Genomic DNA, 26,174 nt, shown 5'->3' on the forward strand with positions numbered 1-26,174 from the left:
GGGGTGGGGGGAATGAGGGGAGCGATCGGGGGTGGGGGAGTATGAGGGGAGAGATCGGGGGTGGGGGAGAATGAAGGGAGCGATTGGGGGGTGGGAGAGAATGAGGGGAGCGTTCGGGGGTGGGGGAATGAGGGGAGAGATCGGGGTGGGGGAATGAGGGTAGTGATCGGGGTGGTGAGGAATGAGGGGAGCGATTGGGGGTGCGGGAGAATGAGGGGAGCGATCGGGGGGTGTGGGAGAAGGAGGGGAGCGATCTGGGTGGGGGAATGAGTGGAGAGATTGGGGGTGGGGGAGAATGAGGGGAGCGATCGGGGAGGGTGGGGGAATGAGGGGAGCGATCGGGGAGGGTGGGGGAAAGGGGGGCACTCAGCAGTTGGGAATGAGGGAGGCAATGAGAGAGCAATCTGTGGTAAATGGGGCAAGCAACCATGGAGGTGGACGGGGGCAGTCGTGAGTTGGGAATGAGGGAGCAATCGGGTTGGGGAGGGGGAATGAAGAGAGCAGTCATGAGGTGGGGGAGAATGAGGGGAGTGATCAGGATGGGGGGTGATGGGAGTAATCTGGGGTTGTGAGCGGGAATGACGGATCAATCGGGAGTGGTGAGCTGGAATGATGGGTCAATTGGAGGTGGGGAGGGGGAATGATGTGTCAATCGGGATGGGTAAGGGGAATGATGGGTCAATCAGGGGGTGGGGAGGGTGAATGACAGGTCAATTGTGTGGATTGGGGAAATGAGGAGGGGAATTAGGGGGTTGGGGTGAATGAGGAAAGCAGTCATGAGATGGGGGAGAAGAGGGGAGCGATCAGGGGTGGGAAGGGGGAATGAGGGGAGTAATCTGGGGTGGGGAGAGGGAATGAGGGGGTAGGGAGGGGTAGGGAGGGGTGGGGAGGGATCGGGGTGGGGAGGGAGGAGGGGGGAATGAGGGGAGCACTCGGGCAATGGGATGGAATGAGGGGAGCAATCTGGGTGGGGTGGGGAATAGATGGAGCAATCATGGTTGGGGGAGGGAGATGGATGGAGGTGAAGTGAGGAGAATGATGGAGGAAGGGAAATGAGGAGAATGATGGAGGAAGGGAAGTGTGGAAGGGCAGGATGGTGGGGGGAAGGGTGGAGGATGAAAAGGGGTGGAGGGAGGAGGTTGGAGGGGATAGGATAGAGAGAGTGGAGGGGGAAGGTCGGGGGGGGAGGATAGAGGGAGTGGGGCAAAGGTGGGGCAAGTCTGGAAAGGTTAGGGTGAAGATTGATGGAGGGGAGGATGGGATGAGAGGGAAAGGGGATGGAGGTGGGGGAAGAGGGAAAGGATGGAGGGTGAGGAGGGGGAAGGATGGGAGGCAAGGATGGGGAAGGATGAAAGCAGGGTGCAGGTGGGGGAAGGATGGAAGGTGAAGAAGGAGGGGGAAGGGTGCAGGATGGGAAACGATGGAGGGGCGAGGAAGAATGGAAGGGGGCAAGAGGACAGAGAAATATGGAGGGTGGAGGAAGATGGAGGGAAGGGGGCACAGGGAGAAGGAGGGGGAGAGAGGGCGCGGAATGGGGAAGGGAGGAGGATGGAGAAGGGTGGAGGGGGGAATCAGAAGCATGGAGGAAAGGGAGAAGGATGGAGAAGGGAGTGATGCGGATGGAGAAAGAGGGAGGGAGGGAAATGAATAGTGAAGAATGAACAGGGAAGGGAAGAGGTTGGAGGGAGAGAGGATGCAGGGAGAATGGAAGGGGAGGGAGGAGAATGCAGTGAAGGAGGGAAAAGGATGTAGGACAAATGGAGGGGGGAGTTTGGCGGGGTGGGGGGAGGATGTGGCGAGAAGGATACTGGAGGGAGGAGGATGGATGGGAGGGAGAGAGAGAGGAGAAGTAGGGGGAGGTGGGAAGTAGGAGGATGGAGGGGAGGGGGAGAGAGGAGGGATGGAGGGGGCTGAAAGTGGGAGGATGTAGGGAAGGGTGCTGGAAGTGGGAGGATGGATGGAGGGGCTGGAAGTGGGAGGATGGAGGGGAGGGGGCTGGAAATGGGAGGATGGAGGGTAGGGGGCGAGAGGAGGATGGGTGGAGGTAGGATGGATGGTGGGAGAAGGATGTACACTGAACAAAAGGGAGGATGGTTGGAGGAGGAGGAATGGAGGGAAGACGACTGGGGATAGAGAATGATGGAAGGGGAGGGGAGAAGGACGGATGGGAAGGAGAGAGGATGGAGGGAGAATGGGAGGGAGGAAGAAGGAGAAGGATGGAATGGGAGGGAGGAAGGATGGACAGGAGGATGGAGAGAGAATGGGAGGGTGGAAGAAAGAGAGGGAGGAAGGATGGACGGGAGGATGGAGGGAGGAAGAAGAAGGATAGAAGAGGAGGGAGGAAGGATGGATGGGAGGATGGAGAGAGAATGGGAGGGTGGAAGAAGGAGAAGGATGGAAGGGGAGGGAGGGAGGATGGAGGGGGAATGGGAGGGAGGAAGAAGGAGAAGGATGGAAGGGGAGGAAGGAAGGATGGACAGGAGGGAGGAAGATGGATGGGAGGGAGGGAGGATGGAGGGAGAATGGGAGGAAGGAAGAAGGAGAAGGATGGAAGGGGAGAGGGAAGATGGAGGGAGAATGGGAGGAAGGAAGAAGGAGAAGGATGGAAGGGGAGAGGGAAGATGGAGGGAGAATGGGAGGAAGAAAGAAGGAGAAGGAAGGAAGGATTGACGGGAGGATGGAGGGAGGGTCTGGAAGTGGGAGGATTGATGGAGGGGCTGGAAGTGGGGGGATGGAGGGGAGGGGGAGAGGAGGATGGATGGAGGGAGCTGGAGGTGGGAGGATGAAGGAAAGGGGGAGAGAGGAGGATGGATGGAGGAGGCTGGAAGTGGGAGATGGAGGAAAGAGGGCAAAAGGTGGATGGATGGAGGTAGGATGGATGGTGGGAGAAGGATGGACAGGGAACAAAAGGGAGGAGGGAGGTGGATGGTTGGAGAAGGTGAGAGGAGGAGGAATGGAGGGAAGACGATTAGGGGATAGCGGAGGATGGAAGGGGAGGGGGAAGAAGGGGAAGGATAGAAGGGGAGGGAAGGAGGATGGAGGGAGAATGGGAGGGAGGAAGAAGGAGAAGGATGGAAGTGGAGGGAGAAAGGATGGAGGGAGAATGGGAGGGAGTAAGGATGGAGGGAGAATGGGAGGGAGGAAAAAGGAGAAGGATGGAAGGGGATGGAGGAAGGATGGACAGAGGGTGCTGGAAGTGGGAGGATGGAGGGGAGGGGGCGAGAGGAGGGAGGGAGGAAGAAGGAATAGGCTGGAAGGGGAGGGAGGAAGGATGGAGGGGAGGATGGAGGGAGAATGGGAGGGACGAAGAAGGAGAAGATGGAAGAGGTGGAAGAAGGATGGACGGGAGGATGGAGGGAGGTGGCTGGAATTGGGAGGATGGAGGGGAGGGGGCTGGAAGTGGGAGGGTGGAGGGGAGGGGGAGAGATGAAGATGGAATAAGGGGGCTGGAAGTGGGAGGATCGAGGGCAGGGGGAGAGATGAAGATGAATGTAGGAGGCTGGAAATGGGAGGATGGAGGGGTGGGGGAGAGAGGAGGATGTATGGAGGAGGCTGGAAGTGGGAGGATGGATGGAAGGGGGCAAGAGGAGGATGGATGATGGGAGAAGGATGGACAAGGAACAAAAGGTGGGAGGGAAGAGGATGGTTGGAGAAGGTAGGAGGAGGATGAATGGAGGGGGAGGATTAGGGGATAGAGAAAGATGGAAGGGGAGGGGGGTAGGAGGGAGGATGAAGGAGAATGATGGAAGGGGAGGGAATGGGAGGGAGGAAGGATGGACGGGAGGGAAGGAGGATGGAGGGAGAAAGAAGGATGGAATGGGATGGAGGATGGAGGGAGACTGGGAAGGAGGAAGAAGGAGAAGGATGGAAAGGGAGGGAGGAAGGATGTACGGGAGGATGGAGGGAGAATGGGAGGGAAGAAGAAACGGAAGGATGGAAGGGAAGGGAGGGAGGATGGAGGGAGAATAGGAGGGAGGAAGAAGGAGAAGGATGGAAGGGAGGGGAAGGAGGAAGGATCGACGGGAGGGAGGGAGGATGGATGGGAGGGAGGGAGGAGGGAGAATGGGAGGGAGGAAGGAGAAGGATGGAAGGGGAGGGAGGAAGGATGTACGGGAGGATGTAGGCAGAATGGGAGGGAGGAAGGAGAAGGATGGAAGGGGAGGGAGGAAGGATGTACGGGAGGATGTAGGCAGAATGGGAGGGAGGAAGGAGAAGGATGGAAGGGGAGGGAGGAAGGATGTACGGGAGGATGTAGGCAGAATGGGAGGGAGGAAGAAGGAGAAGGATAGAAGGGGATGGAGGAAGGATGGAAGGAAGATGGAGGGAGAATGGGAGGGAGGAAGAAGGAGAAGGATGGAAGGGGAGGGAGGAAAAAGGAAAAGGATGGAAGGGGAGGGAGGAAGGATGGATGGGAGAAGGAAGGATGGACGGGAGGATGGAGGGAGAATGGGAGGAAGGAAGAAGGAGAAGGATGGAAGGGGAGGGATGAAGGATGGATGGGGAATGGGAAGGAGGAAGAAGGAAATGATGGAAGGGGAGAAAGGAAGAATGGACGAGAGAGGGAAGAGTGGAGGGAGGAAGAAGGAGAAGGATGGAAGGGGAGGGAGGAAGGATGGATGAGATGGAGGGAGGATGGATGGAAAATGGGACAGAGGGAGGATGGAGGAAAAATGGGAGGGAGGAAGGAGGAGAAGGATGGAAGGGGAGGGAGGAAGGATGGAGGGGACAGAAGGATGGAGGGGGGAGAATAAAGGGGGATGGAAGAAGGGTGGAAGATGGAGGGAGGGGAAGAGATCACAGGGGGATAGAGGGGGGAGGGAGGAGGATGTAGAAGGATGGAGGTAGGGAAGGAGGTTGATGGAGGGTGAGGGAGGTGAATGGAGGAGGGGAAGATGGAGGAAGGTGGAATCGAGGGGGATGGAGAAGGATAGATGGTGAGGGAAGAAGTTGATGGTGGAGGATGGTGAAAGATGGAGTGAGAAGAGGAGAGAATGGTGAAGGATGGAGGGGAGGGCAGAGGATAGAGAAGGATGGGAGAGGGCAGAGGATGGAAAAGGATGGGGTAGAGAGGGGGATGGGGAAGGATGGAGGGAGGAAGAGGGGGAACGATGGGGAAGGATGGAGGGGGACGATGGAGGGAAGAGGGAGGAAGATGGTGAAGGATGGAGGGGAGGGCAGAAGATGGGGAAGGGAGGAGGATGGGGAAGGATGGAGGGAGGATGGATGGAGGGGGAGGATAGAGAAGAATGGAGGAAGGATGGGTGGGGAGGATGGAAGGGAGAGGGAGGAGGATGGTGAAGGATGGAGGGGAGCGCAGAGGATGTGGAAGGGAGGAGGATGTGGAAGGATGGGGGAGGGAGGAGGATGTGGAAGGATGGGGGAGGGAGGAGGATGTGGAAGGATGGGGGAGGGAGGAGGATGTGGAAGGATGGGGGAGGGAGGAGGATGTGGAAGGATGGGGGAGGGAGGAGGATGGGGAAGAATGGGGGAGGGAGGAGGATTGGGAAGAATGGGAGAGGGAGGAGGATGGGGAAGAATGGGAGAGGGAGGAGGATGAGGAAGAATGGAGGGTGAGGGAGGAGGATGGGGAAGAATGGAGGGTGAGGGAGAAGGATGGGGAGGGAGGAGGATGGGGAAGGATGGGGGAGGGAGGAGGATTGGGAAGAATGGGGAGGGAGGAGGATGAGGAAGAATGGGGGAGGGAGGAGGATTGGGAAGAATGGAGGGTGAGGGAGGAGGATGGGGAAGAATGGAGGGTGAGGGAGGAGGATGGGGAGGGAGGAGGATGGGGAAGGATGGGGGGGGGAGGAGGATGGGGAAGGATGGGAGGGAGTAGAATTGGGAAGGATGGAGGGTGAGGGAGGAGGGTGGGGAAGGATGGGGGAGGGAGGAGGATGAGGAAGAATGGGGGAGGGAGGAGGATGGGGAAGGATGGGAGGGAGTAGAATTGGGAAGGATGGGGGAGGGAGGAGGATGGGGATGGATGGGGGAGGGAGGAGGATGGGGAAGGATGGAGGGTGAGGGAGGAGGATGGGGAAGGATGGAGGGTGAGGGAGGAGGATGGGGGAGGGAGGAGGATGGGGGAGGGAGGAGGATGGGGAAGGATGGGGGAGGGAGGAGGATGGGGAAGGATGGGAGGGAGTAGGATGGGGAAGGATGGAGGGTGAGGGAGGAGGATGGGGGAGGGAGGAGGATGGGGAAGGATGGGAGAGGGAGGAGGATGGGGAAGGATGGGAGAGGGAGGAGGATGAGAAAGAATGGGGGAGGGAGGAGGATGAGAAAGAATGGGGGAGGGAGGAGGATGAGAAAGAATGGGGGAGGGAGGAGGATGAGAAAGAATGGGGGAGGGAGGAGGATGGGGAAGGATGGGGGAGGGAGGAGGATGGGGGAGGGAGGAGGATGTGGAAGGATGGGAGGGAGTAGGATGGGGAAGGATGGAGGGTGAGGGAGGAGGATGGGGGAGGGAGGAGGATGGGGAAGGATGGGAGAGGGAGGAGGATGAGGAAGAATGGGGGAGGGAGGAGGATGAGAAAGAATGGGGGAGGGAGGAGGATGAGAAAGAATGGGGGAGGGAGGAGGATGAGAAAGAATGGGGGAGGGAGGAGGATGAGGAAGAATGGGGGAGGGAGAAGGATGGGGAAGGATGTAGGAGGGAGGAGGATGAGGAAGAATGGGGGAGGACGGACGGACGGGGAGGGAGGAGGATGGGGTGGAGGGAGGAGGTTGGAGGGGTGAGGGAGGAGGAGGGGGAGGGAGGAGGATGGGGAAGGATGGAGGGGGCGGGAGGAGGCTGGGAAAGGATGGAGGGGGTGGGAGCAGGCTGGGGAAGGATGGAGAGGGAGGGAGGAGGATGGGGAAGGATGGGGGGAGGGAGGAGAATGGGGAAGTATGGGGGGGGAGGAAAGAGGATGTGAAGGATCGAGAGGGAGGTAGGAGGATGGAGTAGAATGGGTGGGTGAAAGATGGAGAGGTAGGATGGAGAAAGATGGAGGGAGGAGGAGGAGGGAGGAAAGGGAGGAAGAGAGAATGGAGAGGGTTGAGGGTGTGATGCTGGAAAAGCAGACCAGGTCAGGCAGTATCCGAGGATCAGGAGAATTTATGTTTCAGGCATGAACTCTTCATCAGGAATGAGGTTTGTGAGCCAAGGGGTAGGGATAAATGGGAGGAATAGTGCTGGGGGAAGGTAGCTGAGAGTGCGATAGATAGTGAAGGTGGGGTAATGGTGATAGGTCAGAGAGGAGGGTGGAGCAGAGAGGTGGGAAAGAAGATGGACAAGTAGAACAGGTCATGAGGATGGTGCTGAGCTGGAGGGTTGGATCTGAGATAGGGCGGGGAAGGGAAATGAGGAACTCGGTGGCGGGGAAGGTGCTGGGAGGAGAGGTTAGGTTGGTGGGGCGCATGAACCCTGACAAGAGAGTCACAGGGGGAATGGTCTTTACAGAATGCAGATAGGGGTGGGGAGGGAAATATATCTCTGGTGTTGGGGTCCATTTGTAAGTGGCAGAAATGGCAAACGATGATGCGATGTATCCTTGGTTGCTGGGGTGGAAGGTGTTAGGGGAAGGTAGTAATGAACAGAGGGAGGGGGCAAAGTGTAGGGTTTGAATTTGAAATGGAGTGAAGAGTGAAGGAGAGAAACGAGTTGGGGGAAAGGGTGAGAGGGTAAGGGAGGGTGGGGGGAGGTGGGAAAGGAAAGTCTGGAGGAGCGGTAAATCGAGAAGGGAGGGAATGGAAAGGAAAGAGAATGATTAGGAGGAGAGGAGAATGAAAGAACGAAGTTGGGAAGTGGAAGACGACTAGGAGAAGGTAAAGCGTGAATGGGAAGCTGGCCTGAGGGGGAAGGAAAAGGGAGAAATGGGTTTGGTGAAGGGATAAGATTAGATTAGATTCCCAACAATGTGGAAACAGACCCTTTGGGCCCAAGTAGTCCATACCGACCCTCTGAAGAGTAACCCACCCAGATCCATTCCCCATATTTACCCCTGACTAATGCACCTAAGACTATGGGTAATTTAGCATGACCTAATCTGCACATCTTTGGACTGTGGGAGGAAACCGGAGCACCCAGAGGAAACCCATGCAGACACAGGGAGAGGAAAGCATGAGCAGCGATAGTAGCCATTTAAGGGGGATTGTTTAAAGGGTATGGGGAGAGGGGAAGTTTAATGTGAGGCACGGGTGGAAGATGAGATGGAGGTAAGAGTTTTTAAACAGCTGACATGGGTACAAGGCTGAGGATCTCAAAGTGGCAAAAGTGAGGACTGCAGATGCTGGAAACCAGAGTTTAGATCAGAGTCGTGCTGGAAAAGCCCAGCAGGTCAGGCAGCATCCGAGGAGCAGGAAAATCCACCCGAAACGCCGATTTTCCTGTCCTCGGATGCTACCTGGCCTGCTGTGCTTTTCCAGCATCACTCTGATCTAAAAACTGAGGATCTCAAAGTGTCGAGAGAAAGGAGGGTTAAAGAATGGAGGAATTGGAGGAGGGGAGATGGAATATAAAATGTGAGGTGCTAGATGTTTAACCATTTAGGAGATATGAAGGAGGGCATAAAAGAAGCATTGGTACAGAATAAGGGGGGAAATGCGTAGAGACAAGAAAGGAAATTGCCGGAAAATCACAGCAGGTCTAACAACACCTGTGGAGAGAAATCAGTTAACATTTCAGGTCCCGTGACCCTTCAGAAATGATGGTAGCTGGGAAAAAAAAACGGTTTTATGCAGGAGAGGGGAGTAAACAATAGGTGGAGGTAGAGCCCAAAGAGAGAGAAAAACAGTTGGACAGACAAAGAAGAGGATAAAGAGTAGCCTAGGAAAATGAATAGCTGCTAATGGAGACTATTAGTACCTGGTAATGGGTTGTGAGTGATTGTGGACCATGTGATGACAAGGCCTGGTGTTTGGGGGTAGGAGAAAGTTGCTCAAGTCCTAAAATTGTTGAACTCAGTATTAAGTCCTGAAGGCTGCAAGGTTCCCAAGTGGAAAAAGGTGCTGTCTTTCACTGGAACACTGCAGCAAGCCTGAGACAGAGATATTGGCTGGAGAACACTGGTCTGTACTAATCTCAGAAGGGGATCAAAGTGCTGCAACTGGGCACTGAATGCTATCCAGTAACCTGCTTGAGGCAGAGATTGATGGGGAAGTTTAATCTCTGCTAATCACAAGAATGACACCATTAAGATACAACAATCAGAAAGATGTCAAGGCTGACTGTGAATAAATTACACAGAAATTAACAAATTATTAATTCTGAAATCTTTTATTGTGAATATTCATTTGGTGGTACAGAACTTGAATATTGCTGAATATTAATTACCATTGTGTCATTCATTATCTAACTTGTGAATTTTCCAGGCATCCCTCCACCAATCAGAGTTCATTTGCCAACCAGCATTCTCCTTTCACATAGTATAAAACTTGTTTTCCTTTTACATTGTCTTTTCTTATGGATTATCTTGATTGAATACAAGATGTAAATCTTTGGCAAATGTGCTGTCTTTCAATTAATAATCTAATATATTCCTTATCAATTAAAAAAATGTAAATACCTAAAGAAATCCCAAAAATTATAATGAATAATCTCTATAGGTTACTTAAAATTGTATTCCGCTTTAAATATAATTCTGGCTCCCTCTCTCGGTGCCTCTCTTGGTTGTCTCTGTTGTCGGTGTAACTCAGTCAGTCATCCTATGACAGTTTGTAGCTGAAGTGAAGAATTTACTATTTGGTTGAAACATTCTATTCAACTTTGAGCTCATGAGATCACCTCCTATTGTTTTGAATTTAAGCTATCAGACTCTCTACCCAACAGATATAATTTCTTTCTATTGACAAAAATTCCCTTAAAATCTTATCAGTCCAATTTTAATCCGTTCAAAATCTACCCAAATTATAAACTGTTCCCTTCTTGTAATTCCTTAAATTTAACTGTTTACCCTAGCTTTTCCCTTTTAACTGTTCAAATTCATTCTCTTCAAGTCCATTACAAATTGGAATTTAAAAGTGTAATGGAATCTTATGCTATCAGCCTTTCAGGTAATGGGTTCCTGCTGCATGAAAGGAATTTTCTTAATTTCTCCTCTAGCTAAACTGATGACCACTGGTTACTGACACATTTGCTGGAGAGAACAATTTTTCCTGACTTGCTTTATTAAGACTGAGATGGGGTTTGTCAGATAAAGAGTAGATTATCATCAAGGTATTGATAATGAAGAGTTTAGACAGATGGAGAAACTGTCTCCAATAGTTAAAGGGTTGATGACAAGTGCAAATTTTCCAAGCTCAGCAGAAGAACCAGTTGTGATGTGTTTAAGAGGCATTTAGACAGACATGTGAACAGACAGGGAATGAAGGATTATGGACCATGTGCAGGCAGATTAGATTAATTGTATTGTTCTATGTTGCATAATTTCTTTGAAGGTTTGGGATTGGAATGTACTGCTGGTCAATGTGGGGATAGAGACCCAATTTCAAAATGAAATTCCTTAAATAATGGGAGGAGAACTCATGACAGAGGTATAGGGAAAGAGCAGACGAGTGGCCCAACTCTGAAAAGGCTCGTCCAGACTCGATGGTGGTCTTAGCTGTACTGGCCTGTGATTATATAAAAGGTAGAGTCTGTTTCTATATTTCTGCCATCACTATTTGAATTCACTACTTTGTGGCATGAGACCTCCCACTGCAAATAACAACCACACATTCACTCATGCCTGATGTGCATAGAGTAATACTGCATTTCAGGTCACTCTACAGTACAGATCATGAATATAGTAAAGTGCTGCATCACCACTTCTAGAAGACAAGGTTCCTTTATCCTCAAAAGCTATGCATTTGTTGCTGAGGCTGTAAGTGCATCACTTGATAGTCAATGGTAAAACAGGCATGGTACACCATTCAATGAGATTATGGCTGATCTGTGGCCTAACTCCATATACCAGTCTGTATAAAGGAGAAAGAAAGACAAAACGGTGAAGTGGTTACATAAACCATATGGATAGCCCATTGGATAAGTATATTGAGCATATCATCTAATGTCCTGCTTGTAATTCTGTATCAATATAACTTGCCACTGGGATACTTGTCATTGACTATAGCCAGTACTATAATCTGGTACATTGAAAATCAGGACAGCATAATTCTTGGGATTGTGTTTATTTAAGTTTATTTACATTTTTATAACAACACAAAAAAGTTTTATAAGTTGTGAACCAGTCAAGGAGAAGGATAAAGCTGTGAGGTGATGAGCTTAAGTTTTTATCCTTAATTTTAAAAATGTTTTGTAACTAGAGTGGCACAGTGCACAGTATTTGTTAGCCTCCACCCCCCTCCTGTGAGTCCTCTTCTCCAAGAATGACGGGCTGGAACTTTAATTCAAACAGTCTCTCATTCTCAGTTGAATGAAGATTCTGCCATGTAACTGTTTGCAGTTCAACAGGCAGATAAGCAAACTCTTCATCATTGATGTCCCAGTCTCTCATTTTGGAACTAAGGATCCACCATTTGCCAAAAAACCCAATGTCCAAAACTCTGCCTGGAAAATCTGACCACTGTGGTTTCAAATATTCACATTGTGCATTGTATAAACTGGTCTTTGCATCATAGGGTGCTGCATACACGAGAGAGAAGAGGAGCAGGTTCTGATGCCGGAGTCGGCCCTGGTTTTTGACTGTCACTAGATTCTGGATGTGCCGGTCTGACCGACTGTTCCGGACCCAAGGTGACAAGACTAAAAGCTGGTTTGATGCTTCCAACAGAGTTGCCTGAAAGGATTTGTCACATGGGTTTTTGTATCCACAAACACATGCCCCTGTGAGGAGTGTACAGTAAAAGGCAGCTTTTCCTGGGTGATCTCTGGCGCTCACAACAATCTCTTTACAGGCCTCTTTGTAATCATTAAGAAGACTCCGTGTCCAGACACCTGCAACAGAACAAATTAGCATGTGAAATGGAAGTGTCTATTCTTGTCTCAGTTCATCCACAACTTCCCCAACTCTTAAAATTCATGAAACAATGGGTTAGACACTGACTACCTTACAGAATTGGGATGACACAAACTTTGGAATGCTGGTAGTGAGGAAGAAAGTTACAGGAATATATAGATGGGCTGGTAAGATCAGGGGCAAATGGACTGATCGAAACATACAAGATTGTGAAGGGAATAGTTGATAGGATGGATGATGAGGAGATGTTTTGCTTTGCTAGGGATTCTAAAACTAAGGGACGCTGCTTGAGAATGGGTCTGTCAGTTAAGACTGAGATAGGAGGAATTTCTTCTCAGAGGAGTGTCAATTTTTACAATTCTTTATCCAAACTGAGTGTATTCAAGGTTGAGTTAGATTAATGTTTGATATTTAAGGGGTTTGGGAGTTATGTTGTTAGGAAAGTAGAGTTGAGGCCATGATTAGATGAGTAATGGTCCTGTTCTGCCATTCATTTTGACCAAAGTGCCAACTACCCTATTTCTGCTAAAAGGCAGAAGGTAGAAGTGGTGTCCCACAATGATCAGGTCCGGGACGACTATTGCTATGAACAGTTTATATCAACGGTCCAGACGTTGGAATTAGAATTCAATTTCTCAGTTTACAACAGATGCCACATTGGGAAGGCTAGTTAATATAGGGGATATCTACAACAAATTAAAAGTAAATTTTAATATATTTGAAAAGCAAGCTTATTGTTGGTAAATGGACTTCAATCAAAATGAAACAAGAAAGAAAAATAAGGAAGTCTCATATTATTTGGACAAGAAGACCCTACATCCGAAACAAAGGAGTCAAAATATCTGGAAGTATAAATACACAAATCACTAAAGGTATAATGCGGATCAATGAGGCCTTTAAGAAAAATAAAACGAACACTGGGTTTCATATCTTGAGGATCTGAATTAAAAGTTGGAGAGATTATGCTAAATTTGAATTGAACCTTGGTTAGGTTCATAATGAGTAAGTACTGTGGATGCTGAAAATCTAAAATAAAAACAAAATGCTGGAAAAATAACAAGTTTGGCAGCATCTGTGAAGAGAGAATTAGAACTAATAAATTTCTGAAGAACATCACTGGACTCTGAAGGGAAATCAGAATTAATATTGAGTCCAGTGATGCTCGTCAGAAATTTAATTAATTCTAATTTTCTCTTCACAGATGCTGTCAGACCTGCTCAGTTTTTCCAGCAATTTCTGTTTTATTTTAGATTGCTAAAAACATTCAGGTTCTGGCAGCATCTTTGGAGAGAAATCAGAGTTAATGTTTCAGGTCCAGTGACTTTCCTCAGAACAAGTCTCAATAACACACACAATCATCCTCCAGCCAATTCATTTATTTAGCAAATTCAGATCCCCAAATGAAGCGATAGACTCAGCAAGTATGGAGGCAAACTTAACATGATGGCATAGTGGCTCAGTGGTTAGCACTGCTGCCTCACAGCACCAGAGACCCGGGTTGGATTCCCGCCTCAGGCGACTATCTGTGTGGAGTTTGCACATTCTCCCTGTGTCTGCTTGGGTTTCCTCTGGGTGCTCCAGTTTCCTCCCACAGTCCAAAGATGTGCAGGTCGGGTGAATTGACCATGCTAAATTGCCCATTGTGTTACGTTCGTTAGTCAGAGGTAAATGTCAAGAAATGGGTCTGGTTGGATTACTCTTCAGAGGGTTGGTGTGGACTTGTTGCAAATGGCCTGTTTTCTCACTTTAGGGAATCTAATCTAACAAGTTACATTGAGTTAAGTAACAAATCTGGCAGCATCTGTGAAGAGAGAAATAGAATTAATCAACTTCTGAAGAACATCACTGGACTCAAACCATTAACGCTGGTTTCTCTCCAAAGATGCTGCCAGACCTGTTCAGTTTTTCCAGCAATTTCTGTTTTTGTTTCTGATCTCCAGGATATGCAGTCTTCCAGTTTTTTTGAAACAGCATCAATGTTTGGACAAGTCATTAGCTCATAAATGTTAAATCACTCTTTTCACATTTTAACTGAACTACTCCATACTTCCAGGGTTTCTGTTTTCTCTATTCTAGATTGGACTACTCTCAAAATTACAGTTCTGGCTGTGTATTATTAAAATAAAGACTTATAATTGATGAATGTTCATTTGTTTTTATAAGTTTTACCAGATCTGTGACGCTATAACTACTAAGAAAACATGAATGGGCTTTTGAAAGAAAAGGCTGAGGTTTGAGTTAAAGATGATGGAAGGTTTTGATGGAGTGGATGATGTTTCATCCTGTGAACAGCAGAATGAGACAGTGTAAACCCTGATATCCAATAGGAAATTCAGAAGAAATTTCTAAAGAGAGGTGAGAATGTGCAACTCTACTGAGCAGGAGGACAAACAGATGAGGGACAAAGGAACAAAGAGGATTAAGGTGGTAGATTTGACTTTAGAATGCAGATCCATAATTCCTTAAAAGTAGAGTAGTAAGTAGATAGGGTAGTGAAGATGATGTTTGGGATGCTTGCCTTTATTGGTCAGTGCATTGAGTAGAGGAGTTGAAAGGCCATGTTGCCTATATTGGACATTGGTTAGTCCACTTTTGGAACATTGTGCGCAATTCTGGTCTTCCTGCTATAGGAAGGTTGTTGTGAAACTTGAAAGGGTTCAGAAAACATTTACAAGATGTCTCTAGGGTTAAAGGGGTTGAGTTATAGGGAGAAGCTGAATAGGCTGGGGCTGTATTCTCTAGAGCATCGGAGGCTGAGGATTATAAACCTTATAGAGATTTATAAAATCATGAGGGGCATGGAGAGAGTGAATAGCCAAGCTCTATTCCTGAGGGAAGGGGAGTCCAGGATCAGATGGCATAGGTTTAATGTGAGAGGGGAAATATTTAAAAGGGACCTGTGGGCCAACATTTTCACTCAGAGGGTGGTACGGGTATGGAATGAGCTGCCAGAAGAAGTGGTGGGGTCTGGTACAATTACAACATTTAAAGCATTTAGATGGGTATATGAATAAGAAGGGTTTGGAGGGATATGGGCCGGTGCTGGCAGGTGGGACTAGATTGGGTTGGGATAATGTGGTCGGCATGGACGAGTTGGACCGAATATCCTGTTCCGTTTGACAAGGGTTTTGTGGTGAATAGCGGTTATTCTCTAACCGGTCTGGACCGAGGGAGGTTTTACCTATTTTATTATTTCGGACTCGACTCCAAAGTCCCGGTGCTGCCGCAGGAGCCGAAGAGCGGAACCATCGCCACAGCGCCGCCATCTTGACTGTGTTCCTGATTCAGGGCTCTCCCGGGAACCACGGCAGGAAAGGAAGGTTCCGCCACGCAGCATCGGACCCGATCCCAAAAAGCAGAAAAAGGAAGAGAAGTCAAAGGTCAACGGCACACTGAGGACATCTCTGCGTTTTTATAAACAGTGATCATGATCAGAGGCCGACCAGTATTCAATCAATTTATCGCCAGTAAACGAATGCAACTTTAAACGGTTTTCCCGTCGGACTGAGTTCTCAGCTGCACGAACCCGTCCACGATAGTGCGCATGTGCAGACTTAGTTAAAGGGGAAGTTGCTACCGAGAACTATCGGCAGAGAATAGTGAGGTTGAAAGCGGCTTCTTTGTTACATCCTTATTCTACCGTCTCGTGGCGCAGGGGTTGTACCCACACCCCTGGACCAGGAGTCCCAAATTAAAACCCCACCTCTTCCAGAGGGTGTGGGTAATGACGTCTTTGAGCAGGTCGATTAGAAAGTTTGAGGCCAGTTCATGTTTTGAAATTTCTCTGATGTGACTGAGCAGTCATCAGCCATCAACGTGGGAAAATATACCGAAAATTAGATGGAAGAGCTTGGTTCGGCCACCGTGGCTAGGGCAGAAGTATTTAATCAAACAAAAACAAATCGCTGGAAAAAACCTCAGCAGATCTGGCAGCATCTTTGGAGAGAAATCAGAGTTCAGGTTTCAGGTCCAGTGAGCTTTCCTCAGAACAAGTCCCAATAACAGAATCAACCTCCAGGCAATTCAATTATTTAGCAGATTCAGATCCCCACTCTGAAGCGATTACCTCCATACTCACTGAGTTTAAGGTGATGAGCAACGAACAGCAGTGCTTGTGTCTCACTAAGTAGATAAGGTGTTTGTACCAAAACCCCAGCTGCACTAGGACCTGTTTATCAAGAACCATTCTCACCGTTTTGCTTGAAAGTCTGCCATCCTCAAAATGCGTTAGAGACAAAACAAAATGCAGATATAGGAAGGAGAAAGAGAGGTCTGCAGATCAGAGTTGAATGTGTAGTGCTGGAAAAGCACAGCAGGCCAGGCAGCAGCTGAGAAACAGGAGAATCGATGTTTCAGGCATTGTTTTCTGAATAACCAAGGGTAAGGTAATGAAGGCTAGATCAGTGCTATCCACAGCCAGAAAATCAAACAACTTACTTTCTCCTCAACTCTCTTTTGAATTTGCAGAACCTATCTTACGTGAATCTGTGGAATTCTCTACCCCAAAAAAGTGTGTAAAACAGTGAGTTAATTTAAGGATGAGTTAGATTTTTAACTGGAGTAGAGAGTGTGGTCTGGAAAATCTCAGGGGATCGCCCATCCACAGCTTCCAACCTCTTGGCTCGGGAACACCGCAGTGCCCGGTTCTACCTCCTATCCAAGATCCAGAAGCCTGACTACCTCAACTGATCTATTGTCTCAGCCTGCTCCTGGCCCACAGAATTTGTCTCCATGTACCTCAATACTGTCCTATCCCCCCCAGTTCAGGAATTTCCCACATACATTCAGGACACCACCAATTACCTCCACCTCCTCCAAGACTTCCGCTTCCCTGGACTCCAACGCCTCATCTTCACTCTGGACATCCAGATCCTCTACACCTTCAGCCGCCATGACCAGGACTTCCGAGTCCTCCATTTCTTCCTCTCCAGATATCCCCATCCCTTCCACAGACATGCATTCATTTCGCTGAACTTGTCCTCGCACTCAACAATTTCTCCTTTGAATCCTCCCACTTCCTCCAGACAAAAGGGCTAGCACCCGCACTGGCCCCAACTATGCCTGTCTCTGGTCAGTTACGTGGAACAATCTAACTTCCACAGTTACACTGGTACCACTCCCCACCTTTTCCTCTGCGACATTGATGACTGCATCAGCGCCACCTCATGCTCCCACAAGGCGGTTGAACAGTTCATCAACTTCTCCAACATATTCCACCCTGACCTTAAATTCACTTGGACCATCTCTGACACCTCCCTCCCCTATCTCCATCAATGGTGACTGACTCAACACTGACATTTCCCACCGACTCCCACAGCTACCTGGATTACGCCTCCTCCCACTCTGCCTCCTGCAAAAGTGCTATCCTTTATTCTAAATTTCTCCACCTCTGCACCCAGAAACAAGGACAGAACACCCTGGTCCTCACCTTCCACCCCACCAACCTCTATATACATCGCCTCATCCTCCACCATTTCCACCACCTACAAAGGGATGCCACCAGAGATAAATATCCTGCTCCACCCCAATCTGCTTTCCGTAAAGACCATTCCCTCTGTGACTACCTCATCAGGTCCACACCCTTCCCTCCCAGCATCTTCCCCCGCCACCACAGAAATTGCAAAACCTGTGCCCACATCTCTGGGACACTCAAAGGAGCCTTCCACATTCAAAGTTTCACCTGCATTTCCACATATGCCATTTACGGTATCTGTTGCTCCCGCTGTGGTCACCTCTACACTGGGGAGGCAGGATGCCTACCCGCAGAGTGCATCAGAGAACATCTCTGGGACACTCACGCCAACCAACCCCACCACCCTATGGTCAAACACTTCAACTCCACTTACAACTTGCAGGTCCTGGGCCTCCTCCATGGCCACTCCCTTACCACCATACGTCTGGAGGAAGAACGCTTCATCTTCTGCCTCAGGACATTCCAACCCCATGGCATCAATGTGGATTTCACCAGTTTCATTTCCCCTCCCCCAACCCTATCCCAGTTCCAACCTTCCAGCTCAACACTGCCCTCATGACCTGTCCATCTTCCTTCCCTCCGACCTATCACTTTTACACTCACCTCCATCCACCTATTGAACTCAGCTACTTTCCCCCAGCCCTACCATTTATCGCTCCATCCACTATGGTCCCATCTTCATTCCTGTTGAAGGACTTTTGCCAGAAATGTTGATTTTCATGCTCCTCGGATGCTGCCTGACCTGCTGTGCTTTTCCAGCACCACACACTCGACTCCAGTATGTGCAGTCCTCAATTTCACCTGCTAGATTTTTAATTGGTAACAGATTGAGGGATATGGATAGAAGGCAAGAAAATAGGGTGAGGATTGTATGTGCAGCAGATGGGTGGAATGGCTCAATTCTGCCCCAATAACATTAACTTATAGAACATTACAGCACAGTACAGGCCCTTCAGCCCTCGATGTTGCACCGACCTGTGAAACCAATCTAAAGCCCATCTATCCTATACTATTCCATGATCATCCATATGTTTATCCAATGACAATTTAAATGCCTTTAAAATTGGCAAGTCCACTACTGTTGCAGGCAGGGCATTCCACACCACACCCTTACTACTGAGTAAGGTACATACCTCTGACATCTGTCCTATACCTATTACACCTCAATTTTCAGCTATGTCCCCTCATGCTAGCCATCACCAGAGGAAAAATGCTCTCACTGTCCATCCCATCATGTATGCCTCTATTAAGTCATCTCTTAACCACCTTCTTTCTAATGAAAAGAGCCTCAAGACTCTCAAATCTTTCCTCATAAGACCTTCCCTCCATACCAGGCAACATCCTGGTAAATCTCCTTTGCACCCTTTCCAATGCTTCCACATCCTTCCTATAATATGGCAACCAGAACTGTACGTAGCACTCCAAGTGCGGCTGCACTAGAGTTTTGTACAGCTGCAACATGACCTCATGGCTCTGAAACTCAATCCGTCTACCAATAAAAGCTCACACACCATATGCCTTCTTAACAACCCTATCAACCTGGGTGGAACTTTCAGGAATCTATGCACATAGATACATATCTCTCTGCTCATCCACACTACCAAGAATCTTAACATTAGCCCAGTACTCTGTATTCCTGTTACTCCTTCCAAAGTGAATCACCTCACACTTTTCCACATGAAATTCCATTTGCCACCCCTCAGCCCAGCTCTGCAGGTTTTCAAAGTCTCTCTGTAACCTGCAGCATCCTTCCACACTGTCCACAATTCCACTAACTTTAGTGTTGTCCACAAATTTACTAACCCATCCTTCTACACCTACAGCCAGGTTATTTATAACCATGATAAATAGCACTGGCCCCAAAACAGATTCTTGTGGTACACCACCAGTAACTGAACTCCAGGATAAAACTCCATTCTAAAAGATGAGAGTTAAGCAATCCAGGTCTTTTTTCAATATATAATTACATCACACAGTAAACTTTTGCTATGATCTTATGTTCCACAACCACCTGAAGAGCACTGCTGATAGCTAGTGCTTCCAAATAAACTTGTTGGAACATAACCTGGTGTTGTGAGATTTTTAACTCCAGGATGAACATTTCCCATCAACCAACAACCTGTCTTCTTACATCTGAGACGACAATTCTCAAGCCCCAATAAACGGAATCACAACAGGAAAACATTCGTGAAATGCTGCTATACAACATCTTAGAGGTAATTTCCTGATTCCATCCTGCATACCAGTTGATGATGACTAAATATGGATACTTAGAAATTTGAAAATAAAAATCTTAAGTTTTCAAATTAATATCACAAGTTTTATTCCCACAAGTAACAAATATGGATTTCTAGAATAATGGCTACAGAATGTAACATTTTTGCTACCTTCATTGAAATGGTAATGGGTTGCTGCCTTTGCTATTTCAGGACAAATCAAGACAACACCAGAGAGCACTGAAGATCTTATACTAAATAATTCATGGGCTGTAACATTGTTAAGTGAGTTTTCACAACATGGGATTTGAACTCAAATCTCTGGGGTTGAGTTTACAATAATGTAGTGCAGTATCTGGGAACAGGGACAGCTGGTGCACTAGTTTCTCTAGCGTGGCCATGAGAAAGGGGTTGTAGAGTTGTTGAACCTGACTCGCTGAAATGAGAGTCAAACTTCAAATCAGACACAGTCAGAATAGACCAATAAAGTTCACCAAGTTGACTAAAAGGCTTCTGAAAAATCTCCGCACTTGCTGATTGACTTTTTAAATTGGACCAACTGAACTGGATTTTTACAGAGTTAATACAATTGAAGAAAGTACACAATTGCTAAGTTTACCAGGCACTAATTCATTATGTATATTTCCAAGTGGTAACAAAATGGGTGGGGCTATGTAGTGAATGTTTATGATAAGCGAGGGTTATCACAGCAAGGCATGGGTGATCTTCACCCAAGTTGCACCTTACAGCAGAAGAAAATTGGAGCAAAACATCTTTTTCTTCTGGGGCTATGGCTGAGCACTAATCTGAGCCTACAACAGTTCTCACTGTTAAGCCAAGCATTACATGGCTTACTGCATAAGTGGGCTCTCCATCAGTTGTAGATCTAAGTTTTGGGATAGTCAGTTCACAAGTTTTAAATGGCAAGTTAATGTTACATTACTAATCTCAATGGGATGATACTGTAGTACGATGCTGCACTAGAGGTTGCAAATTAGTCAACTCTTGGAAAATGCAGAGTACAAGCAATCCTGGTTTGTAGCCCATTGATCAACAACAATAGCTAGAGAAGCACATCACACAAGGAAACTGCATTCTCCCATCTGGACTTTGCAAGGAAGAAGAAAATAAATTAAAGATCACTCAAAACCATCTAATATTAGTGTTTTATTTGATAATTCATGTATTACAGGATGATTTTCTAATATGGTCTAACAATCTCATGTCGCTGTAATAAAATCTACACACAACACAGATGAATAAAGGTCTAGCCAGACTACAGAAACATTTCTAGATTATACTAAAACACTAAACTACATGTTGGTAAAACCCTCTAGCAAGGTTTGGATCAGGATAGCTGTAAATGGATTAACAAGAATAGTTCAGGGTCAATAACAAGCCTCATTTGTAAAGTAGGAGATGATTTTAAAAAGCCCAAAAGCAGAATAAAAATTCAGCCCAATGCTTTGTACAAATTGTACAGGGAAAACATTTACAAGGGCAGACCCACCAGAGTTTAATTCATCAGATGAGTGACATCTCTCCAAAATTCTTTGTTCACAACTCACTTCAACACAACTCGAGCTGCAGGGATTACAAAAATAGGTCCAATTAAAAGGGGAATCCCAAACTTTCAAATGGGATCCACATTAGTAACTCTGAACTGTTCCATTCAAGTTTTACCAGTTACTGTGCCCCCTGCCCAGCTAATCGCAGATCAATTATCCTTGCTGTCAGCCATCGCTGTGATAATTTATCACATTAAACCCTTACCCATTCTAAATTTTTTTAAAATCCTTTTTACTGTAGAAATATTCTACAAAAACAGCCTAATTGAGATGGTTGAGGCTAATGTTGAAATCATGCCTGCTTTGTAATACTCAATTAGGGATCACACTGACACAGGATTATGGCGCAAAGTTCACACACCTTGTAGAATTATAGGTGGTGCACACTGCACCAAGATTCAGCGATCATTCACTCTAATAAACCTGACAATACACTGCAAGTGTTCCTTCAGCTGTGCACAGTCAATGACTCATTCATGCCTATATAACTTAAGAGTTCCACAGTGTAAAACTCCAATACCTAACCAGCACTTAAGAAGCATTCTCTATATATTGAGCAGAGCTTTGTGGATCCTAATGGGTGCCAATGTCTTATTTATATTCTGAAAAGCCCGAAATGTTATATATCCATATTTTCTGTTCCCATTGGCATGGGTTAAAAGCTTAAAAAAGAAACAAACAATCTGATAGTGATTAATAGACTAATACTAGTTTGACCCATCACAAGAAAAAGGGGAACAATGATACTTTTTGATGTCCAGATCAAGAAAACATATAGGCAAAGCTGAGGTGTGTGGTTTCAACAGAAATATTAAGCAAGTAGCCCAAACCCTGGTTGTATGGAAGTCACTCCAGACAAGCCAAGCTAAGTTAAGCTAAATCACAGGACAAAGTCTCAACCCCAAAAATAATCCCTTGACTTTAGGACGTATCAACCAATTTCCAGAGCCACATAAACCTATTGATGTATTAAAATATTTACCAATCAATAGACTGATCTGAACATTGTGTACATGCGACTGGTCTATATATAAAAATATATATACACACACACACACACTCTATAGACCCATACAAGATCAGGTCACTGTTTACGACCGAAACAATGGGTATGGGTTTTGACAGGTTGGGCAGGGAGAAATCACGGGTGCCTTATCCACTAGTCATGGATGGATTATACTGGTGCATTAGCTGAGGCACCATTCACTTTTCTCAGACTCCTCTTGATGCCCAAATGGCTGTGCTCAGTCAGTAGTTGCCAAAAATCCCAATGCTCAGCTCTCAAAGCTATGTGGAAAGGTTCAGAGTGAAAGTGATCACTTATGAATCCAGATTTATTTCTGACTGGACAGGAAGGCAGAAGGTGTCATACAACTTGTACAAACGGGATACCTTTTGGGAGGTATGGTTCACAATTTAGTACTTTTTGGGGAATGGAGTAAAAAAAAAAGAGAGTCACTGGGACAATAGTGACTGGTGGGGAAGAGATCAGAGAACAAACAATCACTATGCTGGACTCTTTCATTTGTACTGTTTGTCAACCAATGTTAAAATCAAATTGAATTAACAGCTCTTCTGAAACAAGACACCCTTACCAGGAGATTGAGGAATAGCAGAAAACTTAAACCTTTTGCAGCTCGTGTGCCAACAGTTAAAACACATCAATAGCCAGTCTCAGGCAACCACCCCAAAGCCATTGTGAGCAAAATAGCCATGGATATGGTAGCAAGGACGGGGATTATTAAAGGGGTTCACTTCTGAGTCATAGGACCTTTCTTTAAAGTCTTTAAAATCATCGCCAGCAAAGCAGAGAGTTACTTAGGATCATGCCCATCAGCCATGTTTGAATGGCGGAGTGGACTTGATGGGCCGAATGGCTTACTTCCACTCCTATGTCTTATGGTCTTATGTCCAATGAGACAAAGATTTTTCCTCCAGGCTGGAAGCAACTAACAGTTTTCTACTCCAAAAATAAAACAAATCTAAAAAGAATATTCGCAATAAATTATGACTAGACTTTGTCCAAAACGCTTCCTTGATAGACAATTCTGCAGAATAATCACTGCCTTGGAGCTACTGCAACAGCATAAGTGACCTGTGACTAACAACACTGTAGATATTAATTTGTTAAAAGTTACCATCTAATAATTAGTTTGGGATCCAGGGTCATTGACATAATGCTGTGGGTATCCACCTCCTGATTCAATGAAAAGTTCAGTTTAAATGAGACCCATTGTCCCAGAAATTATTATGCAAATGAGAATGTAACCAGCCACCTGTGAACAATGGAACTCTCAATGCCACAACAAAGAACTGGAATTTCAATAGGCACCCACAAAGCTTTACTAAATGGGCCAAATGTGCCATCAGCTTTTGTGCACAAAGCAATAGATAATTCTATCTGGAGTACAAGTATACCCACTTGCACAACAGCACAACTAACACCTCTCCGCCACAACCCTCACCCATAGGTTTCCAAAGAGCTCGTACTAATTGCTATGCTAGACCTGTACCAGAGACGCAGGTAAAACTAACAAATGCACCATCAAACCTTATATTTAAAGCCTCAGCAATGACTCAAGACAACGATCAATTGCAGAAGGTGTCTTTCTTCTATAGGTATAGCTGACCCGTTCATTCCGAATCTACTAATCCTCAATACTTCAACTCACCATATGAAATAAAAATTTGCCTGAACCAGAAACTGTCCGCCAAATTTACAAATGCTTGAGTGCTTCAAGAAAATCAATACAACCTCTCCATCTCCTGAACAAAGCATTAGCATTAATCGACATCTGAAAAATGAAGGCAGTCAACAAACTCATCAGAGTTTGGGTCCAAGATATTGGAAAGCAAAGAATTTGGCTGATTTGAATCCTCTCTTCAAAGAAAAACATCTTGTATGACAAGACAGCTAGGTTCTACAGTCAATCCTCAGTTTAAAGAAATTCTTCCTTCTATCAGAGATTGCTGCCAGTAATAATATAACTATTTCAATAGAAATATACATTGTAACAATCAGAAAATACTGGAAAAACAGTCTGGTTCCCTCTAAGAGCTGATAGAAAAGTGGAAGTTTTCATTACCGTCAATCTATAGATTTGGAAGTTAATCATAGAAAGGTGTGGGCAAATATAACTTAGTTTATCTGGAGTGTGAAGTACAAAATCCCATACCCTAACCACAATGATCTGTTGCTAGTGAATACATCTACCACCAAATCTGCAGCACTCCTTTTTGGATATGGAGGTGATATCCAATATACACATATACTTGCACTAAGGTAGTCGGATCAGTTTTGAGAGTATGTGTACGGTGCCTGCCATTCCAAGAGCAGCAGCATGAACAGTGGTAAAGGTTGCTCAACTAACTAGCATTGCAGTTTCAACTCAAAGCTGAAATCACAACAAAAATGGCAGCATAAAGGTAGAACAGAGAAATCAAACAATTGGATACAGAAAGACAAATGATGTAGGACTGTTAATCATTCCCTCTTTAATCTAAACAGTCCTAAAGCTAAAAAGCATTAATACATTGGTTTGGATCAAGAGCTGGCTAGCGCTTGGTTGCTCTTGGCATTGTTGAGCTGTGCAACTTTCAGCTACTCCAAAAACAGCACTAGTTCAAACAGGTTCATGCTTCTGGCTTTGTGGAGATGCTGCAAAACGGTCAAAATGGAAGTAAGACACACAGAAGCAAATCAGACAGGTGCCAAGAAAGAACTCAACAATGTTCAGATACCTGCTCCTTTCCTACAGCTACTCAGTTCGTATCAGCCCTGAGAAACACTTCCTCCATGAGATGAGCCTGGAAACTTTCCAATCACTGTAGGTTTCAAAAGGAGTTGGGGAAAAACATTTTTCATGCAGTCTACCCACACTTAAAAGAAATTGCCTTATAGAAAGAAAACCTTAAATGATAAAATGTCTTAATTATCAAAAACATTTGTAATATTTATTACGTTTACAGCCGATATTTGTCACTTTTGAAACTTTCAACTAACAGTCTCCATTAACCCAAGATCTTCAAGTAACCAGATTATTTAAGTTGGGTTGGGAAGTTGGGTGAGGGGGGCTAGGGACATCAGAGAAGGAAAAGTCAGAGGTAAATCAGGTAATGGATAACTCCTATCAGCTATCTGTCCCAACATACTGGACATGTCTGTTTTAAAAGATATGTTAATTGCAGCGTTCCGACATCAAACTGATGAGAAAATTTATGAACTACGCAGTCTAATCGCAGGACCAAAACAGCATTTATTTTCCCACCCCCATTTTTGTTATATAAAACTTTACAAGTCTGGTATCAAATAATTTGTATGTTGTCATTCCCAATGGCAAAAACAAAGCTCGCACGCGCACACACACACACACACACGCACACGCACACACAAACGCACACACACCCCCACCCTCAGGCTGAACTAAATCCATGGACAATGAATTTGGACAATTCATAGAGATTGGGTTTTTTGGAGAGGGAACTGAATCTGGATTTGGTTTTTATCCTCTCGAAAGTGTCAGTTCAAAAAGTCGGAGGCGGTATCATGAATTCTTAGCTCCCATAGTGCATTGTGTTGGTGCTTATGGACATTGGAGAAGCCATGGAGATGGCAGCACCGCCAATGGTAAACTGACTGTTGATTGGATAGTGGCTGCTACTGGCAATCACTCCACCCTGTCCACCGCTTGAAGACCCTAACAAAACAGAACAGAACAAAAAGACAGTCATAAATACAATTACACATGTTAAAAAAACCTTACATTATAAATGATCACTCAAATCTTTCCTGTACTAATGCCCAAATCCAAATTTTAAATCAAATCCTCTCTCAGATGCTCCTGGGTTTCAGAAAGCTAGCTGGATGCTCAAGCAGTGGAGCTGCTGGATTTCCAAGCTAGTGTTTCTCCATGGGGCAGTCTGCTGTTTGCTACCCACTCACTTTGGTTGGGCTCTTAGATGGGTCAACAAATCACTCAAC

General features: G+C 46.4%; 2 protein-coding genes across 4 annotated transcripts in view; both read right to left on the bottom strand.

The window, feature by feature from the left end:
- Nucleotides 1-11,132: 11,132 nt before the first annotated feature.
- timm29 (translocase of inner mitochondrial membrane 29) lies at nt 11,133-15,349 on the bottom strand. The gene is made up of 2 exons (XM_060854923.1): nt 15,118-15,349; nt 11,133-11,914 (listed from the first exon to the last, which is right to left on the bottom strand). The coding sequence occupies exons 1-2, from the start codon at nt 15,200-15,202 to the stop codon at nt 11,307-11,309; spliced, it is 693 nt and encodes a 230-aa protein (XP_060710906.1). The 5' UTR covers nt 15,203-15,349; the 3' UTR covers nt 11,133-11,306.
- A 5,428-nt stretch (nt 15,350-20,777) lies between these two features.
- The window catches only part of carm1 (coactivator-associated arginine methyltransferase 1), a 78,742-nt gene continuing 73,345 nt past the window's right edge, over nt 20,778-26,174 (bottom strand). For all 3 annotated transcript variants that reach the window (XM_060854893.1, XM_060854892.1, XM_060854891.1), the window contains one exon: nt 20,778-25,890. In XM_060854893.1, coding sequence (XP_060710876.1) covers nt 25,748-25,890 — 143 coding nt within the window. In that variant the 3' untranslated portion in view covers nt 20,778-25,747. The remainder of the gene's footprint in view (nt 25,891-26,174) is intronic.

The sequence above is a fragment of the Hemiscyllium ocellatum genome, chromosome 45 (assembly GCF_020745735.1).
Source record: "Hemiscyllium ocellatum isolate sHemOce1 chromosome 45, sHemOce1.pat.X.cur, whole genome shotgun sequence".
In the NCBI taxonomy this organism is placed as follows: domain Eukaryota; kingdom Metazoa; phylum Chordata; class Chondrichthyes; order Orectolobiformes; family Hemiscylliidae; genus Hemiscyllium; species Hemiscyllium ocellatum.

Coding starts and splice junctions, on each gene's coding strand:
- timm29 (XM_060854923.1), bottom strand. CDS start 15,202: ATGGCGGCGCTGTGGCGATGGTTCCGCTCTTCGGCTCCTGCGGCAGCA. Junction 11,915..15,117: donor AGTCCGAAATAATAAAATAG/GTAAAACCTCCC, acceptor GTTCTGTTGCAG/GTGTCTGGACACGGAGTCTT.